The sequence below is a fragment of the Vidua macroura genome, chromosome 3 (assembly GCF_024509145.1).
Source record: "Vidua macroura isolate BioBank_ID:100142 chromosome 3, ASM2450914v1, whole genome shotgun sequence".
Lineage (NCBI taxonomy): Eukaryota > Metazoa > Chordata > Aves > Passeriformes > Viduidae > Vidua > Vidua macroura.
Window position 1 is genome coordinate 345,149 of NC_071573.1, and position 22,550 is coordinate 367,698.

At 45.8% G+C, this 22,550-nt stretch overlaps 1 protein-coding gene and 1 long non-coding RNA gene across 2 annotated transcripts in view; one reads left to right on the plus strand and one right to left on the minus strand.

The window, feature by feature from the left end:
* SYNDIG1 (synapse differentiation inducing 1) overlaps positions 1–22,020 on the minus strand; it is a 48,921-nt gene extending 26,901 nt beyond the window's left edge. Inside the window, exons 1-3 of the mRNA XM_053972885.1 lie at positions 21,911–22,020; positions 11,896–12,461; positions 4,197–4,334 (exon numbers count right to left, since the gene is read on the minus strand). Of these exons, the coding sequence (XP_053828860.1) occupies positions 4,197–4,334; positions 11,896–12,375 (618 nt within the window). The 5' untranslated portion in view covers positions 12,376–12,461; positions 21,911–22,020. The remainder of the gene's footprint in view (positions 1–4,196; positions 4,335–11,895; positions 12,462–21,910) is intronic.
* On the plus strand, positions 2,066–2,927 carry LOC128804763 (uncharacterized). Its single transcript, XR_008436184.1, has 2 exons — positions 2,066–2,315; positions 2,734–2,927. It is a non-coding gene; the product is annotated as an uncharacterized LOC128804763 (long non-coding RNA).
* Positions 22,021–22,550: the final 530 nt, after the last annotated feature.

Consider the following 22,550-nt stretch of genomic DNA (forward strand, 5'->3'; position numbering starts at 1 on the left):
GAGTGTGGCACATCATACTGCTGTTCTGTCTCATTGCTCTCCCTGTTGATACGGGAACTATGAGCCACTTTTCTAAGGAATAAACAGCAGATGGCACCTGGCTGTTATTTCTCTGTCCACTTCTTTTGAAGTTGGATGTCAAAACCTTATGCCAGAAAAGCAAGGACAGTGAAATCCACACATGCATGCTGAGCACTGAAACTCTGAAAAAAGCTAGAATTCATATTATTTTCTACCTTCCAGTGGGAACATGAACATTCTTTCCTTCTTCTCCTCAGTGACTACTGAAATATGTCAGAATACAGGTATTTTTCTAAAGCCCCTGTCTCTGAAAACTGGATGAAAAGTAACCAAATATTTCAGAAGTTATCATGAAGGAAGACAAGCTACTCTTTTTTTCTGGTCACGTATGCCTAGTTTCCGTGTGAAAACTGTAAAAAACCCTTTACCCAGTGAGACAATGCGAGCAAATAATTACAAAGCTTTGCATCCCTGCATCCCCCTGCGAGGGAGGTAATTACAGCAGGGAGTCAGCGCAGCAGACGGGAAGTGATTGCTCCCTTGTGCTCCCAGTGCAGTCTGCTGCCTGGCAGGTCTCACCTGCTGTCGGGGAGGAGGGAGGCTGGGGAGGCTATCTGAGAACCTAAGCACATGGAGAAGTGTGCAGAGGGATTTTTTCCCAGGTGTGTGTCCAGGTCAGTGACACAGGTCCTCGGAGGGCTCACGGGAGTGGGGGGGAGGTGCTGTGCACGCTCTTGTTTCTGCCTGTAAGGGAGCAGGCATGAGGTGAAGCTCATTCATAGCATCAAAGGCTCAGCTCTCTCATAATGAATTTCTGTCTACAGTAGGGATGGAAATGTGTGACATGGTATTGCTCTCTTTTCTAAATATAAAAGCAGGGAGAAAAAGAAGATTCATGCAAAAAGACCTTTCAGGATTGTTATCACCACCCCCCAGCCCAAGCAGAAAGCCTGGCAGCCCCTGAGAAATCATCTGACAAGTTCAATGGTAAACATGACAAGACAAAAAAGATATATTTTTAAAGTTCTTTCTTTGATTTATGAAGGTTCACACTTGCCTACAATCCACAATGCTAAAAATATCTTTGGAAATAAAAACTGAGGAACCCGCAAGACTCCAGAGGGTGGAGATTTATGAAAAAATAACCATAATGAGGTGGGTTTTTGATCACACACTCTTTGTGGGGAGGAATTTTTGGTGAAAGACATAATTTACTTCCTTCTTTCCAAAAGTTTCCTTGCAAAATGCACAAAAACTCCTTTGATTGAGCTCTTCAACTGTTGACTAATGAGACAGTCCAAAAAATGGCAAGACTAAAAGCTCACATGTCTCATTCTGGAGAAGCAAATGTGAGAGAAGACAGGACACAGGGTCCCATCCTGAGAGTGGAGCTGAGAGGAGCACAGGACTGGGCAGCTACAGGAAGTGGGGGCAAGACTCTTGTGGGAAGGAAAACCCAAATAAAACCAGAAGGAAATAACTGAACAAGTGGACAGCACAGTGATGGCCTCAAAGCTCTGTGTTTTCCTGAGGGAAGATGAAAAGCAGCAAGTCTCAGCTTTGCTTGGGATAAGATCACCAGGTGACATCCTGCTTGGAAAACTGGATATCCCAATGGCAAAAAAAAAAACCAAAAAACATATTGAGCTTTCATAAAGTACATTTCTGAATCCACTGCTCCTCTCTGCTGGCTCACCTGTGGATGCACGTCTTCACTTCCACCACAGAGACAGACCCTGCACAGCTGCACCCCTCGAGACAGAGGCTCTGCAAGAAGCCCCAAGTCAGCAGCACGTTGGCAAGAGCCTTGGTGGAGACAGTAAGTCCCACACAGGAGCAGAAACATCACCTGCAGGAAAAACTTGGCTTTCATGGAGCACAAACGCCCCAAAATTCAATCATTCTGTTGGTAAGCAGCACCTCAGCTGTCTTACAGCGTCCAACCCAATGCTGTGTAATTGTTTTGCAGCATGACACAGGCGTATGCGTCATAAATGTGCTGGCAGGTGACGCAGGAATAAACAGAGTACCTATGCCTTTGGAATGAGCTGTACTGCAGATACATCTTCTGCAAACAAAGGCTTCATTTTCAAATGCATCCCACACCAGAGCAGAGCAGATTTTAAAAACAAAATTCATTGCCAGTGCTCCATACTACACCAAAGAATCCATCCCCCATCTCCGAATTTCCTATGTGTTGTGATTTATTCCCAGATGGCCTTTTTGGTACAACTGCTCAGGAAACTTTGGAAAACACAAAATTTTCAAGAGCTCAAGCAACTGCAAAAAAAGAGGTCTGATCATGAGTAGCAAGAGTTGATCTTTAGCTATACCTTTGGCTTTTGATAAAGTAGGGGAAATGTTAGACTATTCTTCTGAATAAAGAAGGGGGAATGTTTTTGATAAAGAAAGGGGGAATGTTAGACTATTCTTTTGAATTAACAAGTGATCTCAAATGTTATGAAGGAGTTTAAGTTGACCGACCTACATAAACAGAAACCACATATCTAGTTTATGTGTCGAAGTATGAGTTGATATCACTGTCAATATTAGCTTAGCAAGGTGCAGGATGGTTTGTACCAACTATCTCAGCACGCTCTCAGCCACAGGAGGTTTGGGCTTAATGTTGGTTTCATTTTTCCCCCAGAAAATGCCAGTTTGTTGGATGTGGGGGTTTTGCAGAAGAATCACTTTTCCCACATGTTTTCTCAGGGCTGTGATGGACCTGCTGAATGTGAAGTCAGGGAGAGAAAGGAGCTCCCTGGGAGCCTGGGGAGAGGACAGAGAGATGCGTCTCTGCTGGACTGGAACAAGCTGGACCATCTTTCTACAAGAGATTTGAAAACTGAGTTTAGGCAGCTACATTCGGCTATTCTTCGTCATTACATTAAACCAAAAAGCATCCGTGTTTTTGTTTACAAATGCCAAAATCATTCAGCACAGTACCAACTTTTTCCCCTGTATTCATGCTTTTTCCACCTTCTGTATTCTCCCATGGAAGACAGAGGTTCCTACAGACTCATGCTGGCCCTGGGATCCATTCACAGCTAGGTGCCCTGGCCTTTGTACCCTGGTTCTCAGCACATTTATCTTCTCAGCAATATTGCTTTTTAGTATTAATTACATTGGGGGGTTTTGCAATTATTGGACCATGCTGTGCTTTCTTTGCTCAGATAAAACTATCTCACAAACAGTCAAAACTCTCACAAACAATCAGAACTTGTTATTTTCCACAGGACAAACACTAATTGTCTCAGAAGCTTCCCAGCTCAAAGACAGAGTGTTCATTTGAAGTTAAAAAAAAAAATAGTTCTGTCTCTTTTGTGTTATTTTTTTGATCTTGAAGAGTAGGATTCTTCAGATCTGAAGAGCCTGCTCTGGTTTGACAAATCAGCAGGGCTGGTAGATGTTTAGTGCAGGCAGATTAGAAAGACAGCTGAGAGGGTGAATGTGAAGGGTGCCGTGGAGCAGAGACTGTAGTTTGCAATAGGCACTAGAGAGAAATATAATCAAATGTTTCCTCGCAGTCACTGATGAGGCTGCCAGTGTGATGCCTTCTCTGTCACCTCACATTATCTGCCATGCTGGGAAACTCAGTAATTACGTTGTAGACACTTATGAAGACATACTTGTCGAAACAAATGATGGGCATGAGGTGATTGCAAGTTAAGCAATGTTAAGATTGCCTCGTAAAGAAAACAAACCAAAACACAGTCTCTTCTTTGGTAAAAAAGGTATTTGCATATTAAAATTTTAAAGGAAGAACTGACTGAGCATTTTTTTTCCCATGGGAAAGGAAATGGTTTCTGGAAAACAAATTTGCATCTGCACAACAGAAATTATTTTTCTACTCCTGGAAGGATATTCTAGATTATCAGCTTGGGACAAGTGTATCTGTTTTTCCAATGGGAAAGCCAAGCGTTTGAGCTAACAAGGGTGTTTTCTATTCAAAAGCCATGTCCAGAGAGGATTCTTAGCTGGACATATAACCTGACATGGAACCTGATCATTGTCAACTAAATGCTAAAATAATTTGTAGGTGCCTCCCTTAGCAAAGTAACTCAAAAGGCAGCCACCACTACCACAGAGACATATCCAGGTGGGGAAGATGCCAATCCCTTGAACTACCGTCCACGGCCCTTGAGAATGTCCAGCAGGAGATGTTTTAACATTACCTCATGGGACAGGTAAAAGGCAGCAATTCCCAGTGGCCAGAAGCAACAGAGCATGGAGAACACAGTGAGGCCAAGATGATCCCTTGGTGGCATCATCAGGAAGTTGTCTTCACTCTCGGTGTCGCTCGAGTAATCGCTCTGGAACAGCAAAAGAGAGAAACGTAGATGTGCTGGTTAATGACATTATTGCTTGTCCTCTGCCAGCAGCCAATTCCCTGATCATTTGCCCATTTCTCCTACTCCACCACAGCAGTGGCCAGAAGGTCTCCTCTTCCTCACACACTGTGCCACAGACTCCATCACTGTTGCATGAGCTTGAAAGCAAGAAAAGACAAATGCGAAGATATCACTGCAGACAGCTGAAAAAGAAGCCCATTAAAGGAAGGGGCTCTCTAGTCAGATGAACCAGGGTGAATATTTCCTTTCAAAAATGAAGGAGAAGAAGGAGAGGGAAAAAATCCACAGTATTGCTGAAACCACCCCTTGAAATTGTGCACTCACCTGAACAGGTGAGATACAAAACAAAAAATGCTTTTGATTTTTCAGGTTTTTGATTTTCAGGATTTGTGCTGGCATAGTATCTGTGGAGACCACCTTCCTGATATTTCAAATTGCCTTTTCTTTCCCATAAAGATGAAACGGGGAAAAGATTTCTCAGGTAACTTTGGCTATGTGCTGAATCACAAAATTTTCAGTTATGCTGCTTCCCAAAGGCCCAATTGACCTATCTATGAGTTACCAAGGGTGAGAGAATAATTCTAATCATAAAGTCCTGACCATGCAGACCAACTGTGAACCAGAAGGGTGAAAAAAGTCAAAAATCCCAGAAAGAAATCCAACAGCAAAAGGTACCCCAACTCTTCCAGTTAAACACTCCTTTCCCCAAGCAAATCTTCCTTCCCAACATTCTCTCTTACAAGAGGACACCTCATCCTGGGCTTACCAAGAAACCTTCTCCATTCAGAACCCCCCCTGACATTGGGATTATTGATAATTTGGCTACCTAGTTCTCTGTCTTCACTTATTCCTGGATCTGCAAGAGCTGCATCCTGACACTGAAGAAGTTGGATATTAGTGTTGCTGAAAAGTCAGAATTATATTTGTCAGTTAGGGTTCCCTTCCCTTCCCTTCCCTTCCCTTCCCTTCCCTTCCCTTCCCGGGCACTATTTCCCAAGTTTGTTGGAGAAATCAGGCATTGAAATTCCACAAAAAACATCTACACAGGGAGGTAGAAAGAAGAGAAGCCAACTCCACTTGTAAGATGCATATATGATGCAGTTTCGTCACAGCCTGTAAGTGCCTGAGCAGATAATTTCTGATCAGAGACAGCTCTTTCATTCTGTAGAAAAGCTGAAGTGACTGAAAAAAGAATAGAGGAAGAGCAGACACAAGGTGCAGATTTTTAACAGAGATGGTGATGAACACTTTTCTGCAGTTGTAATGGATTTTCTATTTAAAAAAATACTTTTCTTAAATCAAAGCTGGCTACCCCTAAAAGCTATGAGCTTTACCCCAACCAAGACATTACAATTGCTCAGCAGACAGCCTGCCAAGCACACTGGAGATGTCAGACAGCAGGGTCTGCTCTGAACTACAGTTGCCAGCAACCTCTGATGGATATTCAGGAAACAGCCCTTTTCCTTTTTTCCTTCAAAGCAACCAATTCAGCAACATGCACACGCTGCATACAAAACGAATTCCTTATGTGGCCCTGTGGGATCTGCCTTCAAATCCAGATGGTCCAGTGGTCTGGTTTGACAAAGACCAACACAATGCTGCTCCAAGTTAATATGTGCTCTGTTTCCCTCCACACAATGCCTGTTCCAGTAATGTAGTTAAACATGATGACCTATTCTGACCAGCATTCTGCATCCTTCTGCTCTCCTGCAAGTGTTTCGAGCTCATCTCCATGCAGCAGATGCTGAAGGCAGCAGCAGGATGGAGGCTCTTCTGCCAAAGGCTGTAGTTTATCACTGCTCTGCATCCACACACTCACTCATCCTGAGCAGCATCTTGCTGATAATTTCTGAAGAGGTGATGTCTCTAAAGCCTGCTATTTATTTAAATTTGCCTGTCTATTTATTCCTTTATACAACTTTGAGTTTTGCAGTTGATTACCTTTCCGTTTTAAAGGCATTTAAAGGAGCCATAATCCCCTAACACTGACCTGCTGCAGCTCCTCTTGTTTCCCCAACTCTTAGTCTAAAAATTGCCCTGTCAGTCAGGCAGCCAGCCTTGCAGAATGGACTCACAGAGGTCTCTCCTTGCTTGGAAAACTTTTCACATGTAATTGGCAACACCAAAACGCAACGGGCAAAAACTCCTGGATGTAGTTGCCCAAACCTATTCTTCCTCCTTGAGCCCTGGATTTTGACCATCTCCCTTGTGATGTTTTCTGGACACCCACAGCCAGCCTGCCCACAGCTCCTCAGGAATTGGCATCCAGCAGCACATTGCCACTGGAAGGGGATCAGTGCAGACAGCCATGAACAGATCTGCACTAAAACAAGCTGGGGTGAGTGCTGTGACCCTTCATGATTGTCCCCTTTTTGCTTCTCAGCTGACAGAGCAGTCCTCAAAGAGGTGTGCCAAATATCCACCCTCTACCAATGACAGCAAGGAGCTCATCCAGGGCTCCTGCCACTCACAGGCTGCATCCCAGAGACATCACTGCAGAGCTCCCATCTGAAAACTCAGGGAAGTGATGATGAGAAAGGGAATTGCTATGATTAACAAGATTCATATGAGGGTACTTGGACACTGCTGAAGGTGACTTCCCAGCCATGCTCCCTTCATCTGGAGCTGGCTAATAGAGGTTAATATCCCTTGGCAGGGCTCAGTATCTCCAGACTTGAGTGGCTTCTCCTTCAAAGGAGAAAAAGAAGTCAAATACAAAGTGTAATCACTCTTGTAATCTGTTAACAATGCACCTTTGAAGGAACTCAGAGATATAAAGTGTGGCCTATGGGTAGGATGACTCAGTGTCACGCATACCTCAGTCAAACACCTTTTAGGAGCTCATGCCTGGGCACCACACCTCTGACAGCACACCTGTGCTCTTCTGAGCATATGCCACGGGACAAAAACACTGAAAATTACATTCCCATATTCTCAATACAGCCCTAGATGAGCTTGGGCAAGGTATTCATGGCACTGTATTCCTCCGTTGCTCAGGTGCAGAACAGGAAAAATACTGTACACCCAATTCAGAGGAGAGCTGTGACAACCAATGAACCCATCAGTAAAAACAGGCTGCAGAACCCTGTTACCCATGCTGCAGAGCTCTCTGAAAAGGGAACTCTGCCATACACAGCCCGCAAGGGGTGTTCAAACCTGCTTTCTGGGTATCTACAGCCAGGAGAGGCTGAGGACACAGTCCAGTGCAGGACCACAGGCTGGAAGCATCGACAGAAAGCATGTGTGATTTCATGGGGCTTGATGGGCATACATTTCCTCAGGATCTTCTCTTCATGTTGCGGAAAAAATGTGCCAGGAGGTGCTTGGAAATATTGAGAAGAGTGGTTGGATGGAACAGGATCCAAAGTCTATCTCTACAATTTCATGCTCAGGTCCAAAGGGTGAGTTTTCACCATAGAATCCAGCAACTTCTAGTGGAAAAAAAAAGAAGACATGTATATATTGAAAGCACTACATTTCTTTTCTTCTTTCACTCCCAGAATATTCTATTTCTTTTGCTTTTAGAGATTATTTCAGACATTGCTGGATGCTGGGAAAAAGTAAGAGGGTTTTAAGAGAGAGCTCCAAGGTATTCTTTTATGCGACGTATATGAATAATTTAATTTGCTGCCATGAATAGCTTGGGTTTCTCTAAATAAGCAATCTACCTAGTGGCTAGGAGGGAAACTAGCAGGAGTATAATATGACAATTGCTATTTTTGGATAAAAGATGGCACATGAACTCTAACAGGAGGGTATTTCATCCTGTAACTCATTTCATATTTCACTGCTGCCACATTTGACAAGTTGTCTGTCTATTAGTTGTGGTGTAAAGAACTCATAAGATATTTATAAATTTTCCAGAGATACCTAAATAGGGAATCATTTGATTTCAGGGATGGGCATGGAAGAGAGAAGTTTAAAGCTCTGACAGAATGTGCAGCCTTCTGTTTTCATGCCTGGTAATTGCTGGAGCAAAGGAGGGCTCTATATGCTAATGAGAGCTGTTTCTGAGATGTTTTTCCCTCCAGACAATTATGATTTTCTTAGGCAGGCTGAACAACACTCCACCAGGACCTGAGAAGCACTGCTACTAAAAAATCCCTACAAATAAGTTGGTTAAACGTTGCTGCAGGGTACAACCCATGATCAGGATGTCTCCTGCTCCTCTGTCGCACATCCCATGTTCTTCAGAGTCCCCAGGCTTGGGAAGGCAAGAAGGCGTCTCCTTCCCAGTAACTTGCCCAAGATATGTTGAGCTGGATAGACCCATCCTGAGGAGCCTGACAGCTAACAGAGAAGCAAACCCTGCAGCTTGGCTTGGTCAATTCTTCAAACCAAAACCAAATGTATCAAAATGGCTGTGTTTTTTCCAGAACCTTTCTCTACTGCGAAGTTTCCTGCCAGAGAACAGCAACCTTTCCAGTTATCAAGAGACCAACTCTTTTCAAAAAGACAATCATTTCAGAAGCAGTCTGACCTGCAATAAAATTATTTTCTGCATGTGTTTCTCCTGAGAGTATTGCATTGAGGTGGGGGGGGACACTACAAAGGGAGAAGATTGATTTTTTGGCATTTCTAAGAAATTAAATATCCATCCAGAAAAACCCTAGGCAGGCATTCCAGTATAATGCAGGCTGTGCCAGGGAGACATGGGAAAGAGCAATGACTCACAACCCTATGGTTCGTGTGTCTTCCAGAAGGCATTTTACAGAGCTGGGACTCCCCTTGCCTTGCACGGACATGTGGAGAACAGGAAGTAGCCCTCAGTTTTCAAGAGAAAAGAGCTCTTCTGCACAAAGCTGCCCTCTTTGCCAATGTTTCCAAAAAGGGGCTAGTTCATAGAGTTTTCTCCCAGAAAGAAGTGCCAAAGCAGACATGAGCCCTGGTCTGCTCTGACACTCTGCAGCTTCCATGCCTTGATGAGCTGTGGCTTGACAGACAACGTGACAAGATACACAGCAATGTCCTGTGCCACCCTCAGTGGCAGACTCAAACCCTTTAGGACTCTCACAGCGGGGAAGCAAAATTTGCGCCTCTGTTGTGTCTCCCTCTTCTTCTAATTTCTGCTCCCGGTCCTGGTACTCACTCTTTCCCATCACATCTATTAGTAACCTAAAAAAGCATTTGCTTCTTGTCAGTGACTGGCAGGGAAAAAATTCTTTCTAGTGTGACATTCTTGTGCTGTGTGATTCGGGTGCTGGTTTTGTGTAGCTAACAACCTGGCATGGTTCATCACCTTACTCAGTGACTGCTTGTCCTTAAATAGTGCTCTTCCACTCCCAGAGTCTCCACACATGAAGTTAGGTCTCTAATGAAGCTGTGCTCTAGCCAAGCCCACGAGGCCCTCATGTATCTGGCCACACAGACCCAGCCTCTGTGAACCACAAGAGCACAACACAGCAGACAGGTTTTATTCTAGTCTGGTGCTGTCAAATTGATCTCTCCTCTCCTGCATGACCAGCTGCATCTGTGGAATTTGGACCTTCCTGGAATGGAAGCTACTTGCCACGCTGAGCTACTTCTTGCTGCAAACAGCTGCTCAGCAGGTTGATCCTTTGGGATCATGGCAAACTTCATGTAAGAGTGTGAAAATCTCAGTGCACAGGGTTGGTCAGGGAACACAGCAATGGAGACAGACCCTGGTCTCAAAGCAGAGGCTTCTAGCAAGTGTTTCCAGCTAACCAGGTCCTTATCCAAGCCATGTCTGGCTTTGTCTTCCCCTGTTCCTAGCGGAGGAGAAATTTTGATGGAGAGGACAATCCATGGGTGGTGTGTACTTTGTGAACGTCTTCTTATTCTGAGCACTTTGTACACATAGGTCAAGATGGTTGTCCATGCACCTGTGTTTGTTAGCACAGTGTCACCCCAAAGGGTCAAATGAGACAGGGAATCTGAGATTCCAGATACTCTATACCCATTCAAGAGCTGCCACATTTCCAGAGAAACAGGTCAGAAAGAAGAAGGAGCCAGAGAAAAGGATGCACACACTGTCAGAGCATGTTACCAAAATTTACTGCCTCATTTCTCCCCTTAAGATCAGGGGAGGATGAAGTTCTACAGCTGGTTTCTAAAACACAAATGTTCTCTGTGAAAAGCTGATTAAGTTCCTCCAGTACCACTTTGAAGAGGTTTTTTCCTTATGCTGCTCATTTTCCCTTTTTTTATCTCATTCTCCAAAAGTTGACTCAAGAATATCTTCTTGACTTGAATTGACGAGAGGGAGATTTTTTTTTTTTTTCTGCCTGAATGCCAGATGTGTCAATAACACCATGTGTGTTGCAGTCACTTATGTCACTACTGCATGAGAGAAACTGGGGCAAAAAGACAGCAACCAGGAATTTTGTTTTGATTAAGGAAATTATACTTCCCACGGTCAATTCTGAAATTCTGTGGAAGGGTGTGATTTGAGCTAATACTCTCACATGCTTCAGAGAGAAGCTTTCTGTCTCCCTGTGGAGGCATTGAATACTGCATTAATGGCACGCACTGGGAAAAACACTTCCCTCTTCCCACCTTATCAATACAGAGAGAAAAGAGAGTAAAAGGGAAGTCAGGCTCTTGCTGGATTTCCCCTGTGCTGATCACAGGGTGAGACACTGGTATTACAGGAGGTGAAAATAGAAATTTTAGGGCTTGTTAGATCTCGGTCCTAACTGAAAATCACAGCAACAGAGAAACACAACCAGTCTCCCTATCTCAGCTGTGACATTCTTGTTTGAAGCCATAGCTTTGCTCTAGACTGCCAGAAGGTCTTTGCTAGGTTAGGAGTCCCTGACCAACGGTGGAGGAAGTTTTCAGATCACCAGCATTATGTTCACCCTCCATTCTTACAAACACTGCCAGACTTGGGCCTCTGGTTAAAATAAAAAAAAAAAAAAATTACATAATTTAAGAAAGAATGAAGTTGTTTCCATAGTCTTCCCTGTTACTTTACAGTGAGCAATCAATGAAGCACGGGACTCCAGAAGAAAACATTCTATTTGGGTCTAAAAAGTGTTTAGCTCCATCAGAAAAATATAATTTATTTCAGAGACATGGATTCACTGCAGCTTGAAACCCAAAGACTTCTGTTTCTGCATTCATTCTGAGACAGAAACATGTTGTGTCTGAGCCAATAATTTAAAACATTCTGCTCAAGTCAGGTGAAGGCAAGAGATGATGTTGGCCTGCTGAGTAAGATGGGCTCCATGCAGACAGACAGATGCTCCCAGCCCCAGCCTTACCCAGCATTTAAGCACATGGCTCTTCTGTTTCTGACCAGCCCCTTCAGAGGCGGAAGGGAAATGCTTCTCTCCATTAGGGCCAGTGGGAATTTTGCCATCGGTATCCACAGATCTGGGACTTTACCCAACAAATAAAGATGAGCAATCATTCATTGTCCTAGTTGGAGGAGAAAGTGATACAGCTGACCCAAAAAGCAGCTGATCCCCTGCAGTTCAGCTCCAGGGGGTTGTACACTTAATTTCAAACATGCCCTCCTCCTCCCAGCCTTCCCCACATATCCCAAGTGACATCTGACCTCTAGTTCCTGGAAATCCTCCTCTTCCTCCACCTCATAGGAGAGGGTGTGGATCTTGATGTCGTCTGCGGAGAGGTCGATGAATTTGCTGTCGGGGTACTCCAGGCTGTCTTTGGTGGGCGACCGCTCCTCGATGAAGGTGGTCTCACAGCACTCCGAGCCCAGGCTCTCGCCCCACGAGCGCAGCACGTTCTCGGAGTAGAGGATGATGTTGGGCCTGTAGTGAGACTCCACTGTCTGCTGCAACATGCTGGGGTCCAGGAGCTGCTGCACGGGGTCACTCCTGCCATTCTCTGGTTGTCTCGGAGAGGAAAGGCTGCCCGCTCTGTGGCTCTGGTACTGAGGGGTGGGGTACACAGAGACCAGACCGTCTCGGCTCTCTGCCACTAAGTTCCTTGTGTTAATTAAACCATTCCTTTTCCCAGCCTCAGTGATCTTACTGTGCATCAGCACGCTGTTCTGCTCAACCAAGCCATCCATACTGGGAGGTGTCTGAGGCAGTGGGACTGGTGGCCCTTATTTTGCTGTGCCTTAGAGCTCACGCTGGGTGAGTGGCTCCCATTTTCCTGATGAAGAAAGGGAACAGAAACGAAGGTGAGGACAAAGGCAATGAATTGAGGGACTCAAGTCAGCTTGTCTTTCATACAGTCTCAAAACAGAGCCCCATGTATGTGCACACTCTGATTTAGTTCTCCAAATACAGCCCCACTCAGGGAGGCAAAGAACACCTGCCCCACATCCATGGGATGTAGAGAAGCAGATGAGGTGAAATGTCTTGATAGTGATGGATCCCATCAAAGAACGGCTTTGGTGCCTGCTCCAGCCCGCCACAGGTACACAGCTGTCATCCTGGGAGCAACATCCCTTTCCTTTAAACACTTTGTATAAGAGATGGGAAAAAACCCAAAAAAGTATCAAAACAACAACAACAAATCTCCTAAAAGAACCATTTTCACTTCTCAGAAATCTGCAACTGCAAAAGATGGGCAGGTCCCGTGTTCACCTGTTGGTGTCTGCAGCCACCCTTTGCCCTTGGCAAGTGCTTTACTATCCTTTGAAAACCCATTTTTTCCAGCCCAAACACTTTCTCACCAGGCTGCTTGTTTTTCTCAGGTGCAGCCAAAAAAAATGCCTTTTGAAATACTTACGTATTTGCCACAGGAACTGTAAATTCAGGGGTTTGTTTCTGGGCATGAGCATAAAAATTACAGACATGCTACTGGCTTCAAAGTTCTTAATATTAGATCCTCTAAGACCAAGTTATTAATGTAGGATTACCTGTCCCCATTGTGCTGTCTGGAGGAAACCAAGAATGAAATACACAAACACATAAACATATGCAATTTTTTTACTCAATGCTTTCTCTCTATTTCCCTTTTATGTCAGACAACCTCTAACAGAGCAATGTCTAGCAAAAGCCCAGTATTATTTCCTCTTAACTCCAGACTCCAAATACCTTCCGTTTCTCTTTTGGAGAGGTGTTTAAACCACTGCTAAGAGCTGTTCTAACACTACCAATTAAGCAAGAAACTTGTTTAACATACACGAGAGCTTGACCAGGAGTGCCGACATTTACATTCACAGCACTTGGCTTAACATGCAGAAGCCCCATTTTATTGTGTTGTCAAGTAGCTCAGTGCTTCTCTTAAGTGAACCAGCAGGAAAGCTACAGAAGAGAAAATCCACCATGGTGGGATCCCATGGAAGTTACATGTGCAGTCCAGGTAGCAGGAGCATCCTGCTGGGCCTCCAGCTGTTTGACCACAAACCTTCCACTTCCTCCTCCCACCTCCCCCAAAGAAACTACATGAAAGTACATCCCCACAGGCAGAAGATGATAAATACTCATCAACTAAAGAGTAAATTCTCAGACTTTGCTCAGTTTTTCCCGAGCTGGCTTGGAAAATGTAAGAGGCTCCCTGATGTGTACCATCAACCATCAATCCCACTGAAGCCAGAAGGACTTCACCCCAAAACTGTAAACCCTCTTGCAAACATTCCTATCCCTGCCACCTGTCAAGCAAAGTGAAAGGGTCAGGAGGAATATGCCACAGATGTAGCAGAAATTAGAGGAAGACTCACAAATCAAACAAATATCCTCCTAGAGAAATGTATGAAGAAGTCAACACTTTGTCACTGCATCAATGGCTGGAAAACTTGGGTCAGGAAAACTTGCATCTGCCTGTGGACACGTCATTTCAGCAAAGTCTGGCTTATGTAGCACTCAGGAAAATGCCATTTTAGGGCAGTTTTACTGCATGCCTTGGAGCTGCATTGTTGCTCAGTCCTACCATGGATCTAAACATCTATATGTCAGGTCCTTGCCTTCTGTGCATTTAAACCAGTCCTGTAAAGCAATATTGCAAATTCTGAGTGACACTTTCCCCATGGTAACGGGCAAAAAGTGGGAAAAAAACATCCAAAATGAGGTGAGGACAAGACAGGGAGCATGCCTCCCTCACAGAGCACCTCTGATAATAGGGTAGTCCATGGCTCAGGACGTCCTCCCTGGAGTCCCACACAGCAGGACAGGCAGCATGCCTCAGGGAAGATGTGGATGGCAGCATGCAATCAAGGTAACTGGTTTAACCCCAGGTGCTTTTTAATCTGCAGCTGGCTGCCTGCCTTACCAGAGCCTGACCCAATGTTCTCGGCCCTGCAAGAGTATTGCTTAATGGGAAGAGGCTGATGAGACTCGGGCCTTTTCAGGATAATATATTAAGGGGGGGGGGGGGTGGGAAAGAGAAATAAATAATGATGTTAGTATTACTCCTGAAATGGGATCCCCAGGCTGAGATGAAGGTGTGACAGAGAGTGGCACATGGTCAGTTAGGGTGATGCTAAGGGGCAAAATGCACCTGTGCTTCTGCAGTGGCTCAGAGCCTTTGTCCTGCCTGCAGGGACCCCTTGGGCATGGATCCAGCCACTCCACTTTCACTAGGGGCTTTCATGGACATAGCCTGGGCCAGGCTCACATGCCTGTGACTCACAGGCACGTCCTAAAATTAAGATTGCCCCAGTTTCCAGGTTCTCTGCAGCCCAGAAGCCCTGGATGGCAGTGCCAGAGCAGGTAATCTCTGACAGACCACCTGAGGAAACTGGAGGGTGCCTTCTCTGCAGGAAGCCAACATTCAAAGCAGAAAAAAACTCTCATTACCTATGACCATGGTGAGGTTTCAGAATGATGTTGACAGGAAAATGAAATTCATCAGAGTTCTTGAAATAAGAAAGCTTTCCAGTCTGCTCCAAGATGCAGAGTTAATTTTAATTGGTTGGATTCAGGTTTCTTCTGTCTTTACATGGTTTTAATTGTCCCACAAATCACTCACTGGCAATGAGGCCAACCAGAAATAATTCTGCATTTTCATACTTGAGACTGGAACCAGAAGGAAAAGCCAAGTTCAAGTTATTAATAGATAGATATATAATCAATATATCAACCTTCAATCTAATGTTTACCTTGGGGTTAGACATTCTTACCCCAGTCTACTATTAAAAGTGAGTCCATTAATTACTTTACCCTTCACTCCTTCCAATTTCTTGGGTTCTCCCCTCCTCCTTTCTTATTTTAATAAGAAGCTGCAAGCAGTGCCAAGATCTTTAGTCTGCAGTGCTGTGGTTTATTAAGCTATCACTCGTGGTACAGCAGAGCCCAGCTACAATGAGGAGCTGCACTGAGAGCCACGCTCTGCTGGGTGTTCTGCAGCCTCCTGCTATGATGACAGTGCCTGACAAACTAATTAAGCAGAGGGTGTGAGACAGAGAAATGCCAGCTGTAGGGAGGGCAGGGAGAGAACAGCTAAATGCTGCCCCAGGCTCTAGCAGACAAGGAGCAGAAGCCAACTCTGTTACTGCCCACCATACCAAAACCATTTTGCTCTCCCAGGACCTGGCAGGATGGTGTTTTCCTCCTCTCTCCATGGGACTTTGCACAGCTTAAGGGCAGCCTTTAGCATTCTGGAGACCTTTGCCAGGCACCCAATGTCCTGTGTGAATAAGCAGTTGGGAAACTCCGAATACAAACCCCCAAATTCTGAACAAGCCATAGAGTTGAAACATTGGGCTATGGCTGAAAAGCCCCAGCCACCTCCTCACAGCAGACCAGAAGGACATTCATCCACACAGAGCAAGCATCACCTGCCCAGCAGACTGGTTTATTGGCAGGAAAGCTGAAGAAGAAGGCAAGTGAGGCTGAAGGCAGAGTCCCCGTCTGCTGTCAAAGCCTTAGGCTGTACCTTCTGCCATTCCCTGCAGATCTGGCAGGTCATCAGCCAGGGAAAAAAGCATAAAAAACTTGTGTGCTTCTTCATGGGGGTGCTGGATATAAGTGGAAATCTTTTCCCCATGAAGACAGTCAAGCACAGGAAAAAGCTGCCCAACGAGGATTTGCAGTCTCCATCCTTGCACGTTTTGAAGACCCAGCTGAATGAAGCTCTGAGAATCCTGGTGTGATCCCAGAGTTGATCTCTCTGAGCATGAAATAGAAGTGAAGACCTCCTGAGACTCCTTCAACTTGATTATTCCATGATTTGAATCCCTCTGATCCTTAAAGATTCCCACCTGTGTCCCATGCTCCCCAAAAGTACTGCTCCCAAATCCCTCAGTCATTCTAAATCACCAGAATGGCAAGAATTGACAATGGTGACCCTTTGTGCCACCAGCAGAAGATGATTCAGCCCCAGGATTATCAGATTCAATAAAATGCCCTGGGTTTGAAGCTGGTTTCCCCTCTGCCAGCGCAGAGAAAGCAGAGGGGAAAAAGCTCTCTTGAAGAGCAGTCAAGCCCCACATGAGTTGCAGAAATCCTGGCATGAGCTCTCAGGTAAGAGAGAGTTTCTAAAGCACAATGCAATAAGCTTCAGCATGGTTTGAGGCATTCCAGACATTTAGAAACTGCAACAACAAATACAGGCATTAAGCATGAGAGAAATCACAGAAAATGTGTGGATCTGGAGTGCTGATTACAAAGTGAAATATTTAAAAAAATGAAGGAAAAGACCTCTTTCCCACTTGTATTTTTCTTCTTTGATTTAGCTGGGCTTATTAAAGTAGGTTTTGTTTCAAGGGAATGCTGTATTTCAGCAGCTGGAATTCCTTTTACTCTATTAAGTAAACTACAGGGAGTTTCGTAAGGCAGTCAACTAACTCACACTGGGAAAATTAGGAATGCATGCATTAGTGATAGCTAAATGTTTCATTGCTAACAGTGGAATTAAAAAGACCTCCATGCTATTTTAGTGTTAGCAATATGCAGCAAATCTGCTGTGAGATGTGATCTGTCCTCCTAAAAATGAGGAACTTGGGCAATGGTGAAATGCCCAAGGTCATGTCAAGACAGAGCTGGAAATAAAATCCAGGTCTCTTGATTGTTTGTGCAGAGATATATGGTAAAACAATTACTGTATGCATATCTGCCTGAATAATTGATTGCTTAATTCAGTATCTGAACTAAAGAATGGAATGGGAAAGAATGGAGGAATTACCTTGCATTGACCTAATATATAATAATGTTATTCCTGCAACAAAGTATTTCCTTTTGAGCCGATGGAAGTATTTTGCCTGAGCTAAAATGAAATGTAACATTTCATTTATTTATTTTTAATTTAACAAGCTGGCTTTTAATTCACTATGCCTCAAGTTGTCTCCAAAAAAAAAAAAAAAAAAAAAAAAAAAAAAAAAAAAAAAAAAGACACATTCAGACTTTTCTACCAATTCTCCTTCATGACTCAAATTTTTCAGCTTTAATTCTTAGTGGGGTTCAGTCTGAACTCACAAATTTTTCATTCACTGCACTTTCCAGATAATAAATAACTGGCCTGACTAACAACATCTTGCTCTGGTGTAAATAATCCTGGCTGTTGTGGTGGAAGGCACCAGTGTAAAAATGCCTTGACACCTGTACCAGTTCTGGCAGTTACTCTGTAGAGTGAAAGTAGTCAGAAAGTCTGAGTTTTTCCTGCTGTGTTTTCAAGAGGTTCCCCAGTATTGCAGAGCAGGAGCGTCATATTCAAACTCCCCATTTCAAACTGGGGAGATTGAACCATGAGGAGCAATTCTTACTTTAAGAGCTTCCAAAAGAGAAGCTGGAAGTCTCTCCCATGAATACCAACATCACAGCATCCCCTGGCCCTCTTGGTCTGCCTGCTGCCTGAATCCTGTGCCTCCCCTTGGACCTAAAATCCCTGTTTAACTGTGTTTGTGACACAGACAGGAACACCCTAATGTGGATCCAGGACTGGCCCCACTAACTCACTCCAGTCTCATTCCTGATGGGCAGCCAAGCCCCCAGAGAGCCCAGTTCTTGCACACACCCTGCTCATCTGGCTGCACTTGCTTTCCCACACTGCACGCAGGAAGCAAAGCAGGACAAGACACTGCCTCACACTCGCTCTGCATGTAAACCCCCAGTGCTGTGCTCCAGGCTTGAGGTATTCCTGAAGCACAGATGGAAAATAAAGAGCCGACAGAAGAGGAAGACAGTGTGGTGGTGCAGACTTGGTGCAAAATGGAAGTTTCTGTACCTCCTGCCCCAAGAAAAACACCCTAGGGCTGTAAGTCACTTCACTAGAAAAACACTGTAAAATTACTAGAGTCAGTTCATCTGGGCAAGGATGATTAGAATAAACAGATGCTTCTGGGGCCATAAAATCAGCTGTGCTCCATAAGACAGAAAAATTGCAGAGCCAGGACTATACCATGGGACAAAAGCCTTACAGAGTAAGTGATTTAGCCATGACGAGAGTGGTAGCTGGAGGCAGGGCAGGCAGGGGAAAATGAAGCAGGAGCATCAGTAGGGCATAGTTTGACTTTTACAGACCTTTCTTAACCCTACACTCACCCCTCCCTGCAGAAACAAAAATGGAAATGAGTAATGCTGATGCCTATGAGAGTCAGGGCGTTGTCTGAACAAAGAAAAGTCCTGTCCTCTCTGTTCTCTGGGAGGAGAAGGGATCTAGCACCTCAGGGACTTCTGTATGGGAGGCACAGGCTTTGGGCTGGCAGCATATCCACATCACAACCTTGCCTCAGTGATCTTGTGAGCCACATGCAGTTGGAAGAAGGGCACAAGGATAGGAGCTGGAAGCTGGGTGGGTGACATAGGGACCCCACCCGCTGGGAGAGGACTGGAAAAATCATTGCACGTAGCAGGCAGCTGCTGTGGGAGATGTCCTGAAGCAGCACACTGAGCACAGCGGTCCTGCAGGACCTGACACCAGGCTGGATGCCTTTCCTAGGTCCTTTCTCTAGAAGCTGAACTATTTGATTATGCCCCATCCCTGGAAGCTTTCCAGTTGGATGGGCCCTGAGCAACCTGAGCTAGTGGAATGTATCCCTGTCCATGGCAGGGGTTTGGAACTACATAATCTTAATATCCCTTGCAACCCAAACAATTTTATGATTCTGTCCTTTAGTAAATACCATTTTAGAATTCTTTGTTCTCCATGGGGATTTTTAAGGTATCTGAGCAGTGAATCAGAGCACACAAACCCCTTCAAAATTCAGCCAGAATTGGTGTGAACAGTCAGTTCATTCTTCTCGTGCCTCGGTGAAGCCTCAAAGTGTAAGGACAGAAATGCAGCAGGGATTTGGAGAGTTATTGGTAAAGGAGGGAACTTTGCACATTCAGGTTTTATAGAGACACACACACAGATACACATCCATAGGGATGCCAGGTGTAAAACGGGCACTGCTAAAGGCATGCATGGACTCACAACACTCATGCACTGCACCACTGCTTCAAAATGCAGTCTTTGCTTGTGCAGTGAAAACAACCAGTTTGTCACTCTTCTGATTTTACAGCACCAAATGGAAATCACAGAATCTTTTGATTTTTAGGTGCTACAGGTTAGACCAGCTCCATGGGAATCCTCAGGGTCACAGGCATCTACATCTGAAGAGGAACATTTTGCTGTGACCCTATTACTCAAAGTGGTTTCCAGCTTTTTTTGCCAGAGAAAGGGCACTCAGAAACAACTGACGATAGCTGGAGGATGTGTACTCAGACACTTACACACAGCCACTATTCATGTTTGTCAAAGCAAAGCCAATGAACACGCCGAGTATTTTTCTCCTGTGTGCACCTCTGCAGTTATTTTCCATTTTTTTCCCCAGTTGCACCATACAAACCATAACCTGTAAAAATTAAAGTCTCCAAAGTGAAGATGACAAAATTTGGACTCTTAATAACCACATATGTAATCTGCAATCTTAATAGCCACATGGACAGTATCAAGTAACTCTACTGGAAGCATTTTACAGCTGTCTGCAGATATGAATTTGCTGTAGAGAGAAAGAAAGACAAAAAACCCTTATCCAATCACACTGCGCATTCTCTCTAATACTGTCCTCAGAAGCAAAAGCATTTTAAATCCTGAGAGCATCCTTCCTCAAGTTAAATGTGTTGTGGTGGTGCCTGTGTACACCAGTACTGCATTACATCTGCATTTGTATAAGGAAGAGCCCTCCTCTGTGTGTGAGATTTATTCCAGAGTGTGTGGCACCAGTGGTCTGAGACATCTGCCTGCCCAGCTAATGAGAGGAGACTTCATTTAATTCCTACAAATAAGTTTATCCTACACACACCCTGGCATAATCTGTAGTTACCAAAACTGCAAATAAAATGTCACCTTGTCCAGTAAAATCAGTCTTTGTCTTAGGAGCAAGGTAATTTGAAATTAATACAGACTATCTACTTGCAGCTATTTTAAAGATAACAGTTAATTAACTATAATTAAAACGAAGTCATTTAAATACATGAATGCAGGAAAGTATTCTCTGTTCTGACTGCTTTTTAGAATACACAAATATCCCCCTCAATGTGCCAGTTAATGCATCATCTTCAGTTTAAGACCATCAAAGTCTCTTTTAATTGTTGCTAATGCTCTGTTTACACCACATTAATATCTAATTAATTGTAATTTGAATATTTAATCTATCTGAAAAGTTTAGATTTTTTTTTTTTTCCTATCAGAGGCTACAGCTGCCCTCCAGTGATTTTGAAGGCACAGTTCAACAGATTGCTCTCTGGAGCAACTCCTGCCACTCCTGCTCCAAATTCTATCTGGAGGGGTTATGCCCCACCACCACGGCCAGTCCCACACAGGCCCTTGCACGTCTCCCCCTGCAGCACACTCCTGACTGGGGAGCACTACTGATCCTGTTCCAGGAAGGATTGTACTCCTGGAGTGTCAGTTCCAGAAAGGTCTCAGTGTATTGCCAGCCTCTTCCTACTGAAGACCTGACCCCTTGCGGGATGCTTTAGTGATACCCGGATACCCCATCCAGAAGGACGTGACAGGTACAGGGGGTGTTTGACATGACATTCCCCAATGTCACCCCACTGCCACCGACAGCAGGGACCACTGCTGCCTCCTTCCCTCAGCCATCCCTTTCCCCAACTTAGCTGTCACTGCTCTCAAACTAGAGGATGGGAAGGAAAAGAAATTCAGTCCGGCGCCTCTCCAGAGCAGGATAGCGAGGGGAAGGGGCAGCTGCGTCTGCCAGGAGCTCAGCATCTCCGCTGCCTGCCCCTGGCTCGGGTTCTGCCCCCGCAGACCCCTGCACAACCCCTCTCCCTCTTCCCTGGGCTGGCAGAGCAGACGGGAGCTGGGAGGAAAAGCTGGTCTGCCACAGTGCGCTAGATGGGATTCCTCGCGGGGAAAAGGAGGGAAAGGGAAAAGGAGAACCCCGCGCGCACTTTCCCTTTCAATGTTCCCAATCTCGCCGCGCACTGGAAAAGCCTCTTCTTCCCCCAGACCCCACTGGGCAAGACCGGGCACGGTAATTTGTGGTCCCCGCAGGGCATCGGGGAAGCACCTCTGCGGGCGGCCCCGCTCAGCCCCCGCGCTTCCCTGCGCTCCCCCCGGAGTCCCTCCGCCGCGGCGGCTGCGGGAGCCGCGGTGCCCCCGCCTCCGCTCCGCGCTCCGGAGGATGCTCCGGAGGATGTTCCGGAGCGGGCATTTGGTGCATCGCTGCCCGGAGGGGATCGGACAGGGTGGGCTGGGGGGTCACTCACCTCCTTGCAAGGTGACCCGCGGCGCGGTGCTCCCGCTGGCGCGGCCGGAGGGCGGCTCAGCGCCCGGGCGCTCCGCCCGGCTGCATCCCCGCGGCGGGGGCGGCGGCGGGGCCCGGGCCCGGGGGCTGCACAGCGCCAGCGGAGAAGGGGCTGCGCCGCCTGCACCGCCTCGGCGGCACTGTGGGCTCGGGAGGAGGAGGAGGAAAAGGAGGAGGGAGGGAGGGAGAGAGAGAGAGAGAGAGAGAGAGGCAGGCGGAGGGAGAGAGGCAGGAGAACGAACCCTGCGCGGCAGCGCGGCCAACTTTCCTTCTGCAGCGCAGCAGGAACAGCCTCCCATCCCTCGGTGTGTAACCCCCGCACCGGGTGAGTATGGCAAAACCCTCCCCTCTCCGACCCCCTCTCCTCCTCCTCCTCCTCTCCAGGCCTTCTTCCCAGCCAGGTCTCCTCTGTTCCCCACACACCGGAGCTCAGCGAGCCTCGCCCCAGCCCGGCTGCCCCCACAGCTTGCCCTGCCGCGGAGGGACTCCGGCACTGCTCCCCCAGCCACCGGGGCACTGCCTGCACCCCGGGACAGCTCCCCGAGACCATAGGGAAGCTCCAGCACGTCTGGAGAACTTTAAATGTTTGTGGTTTATTTTTT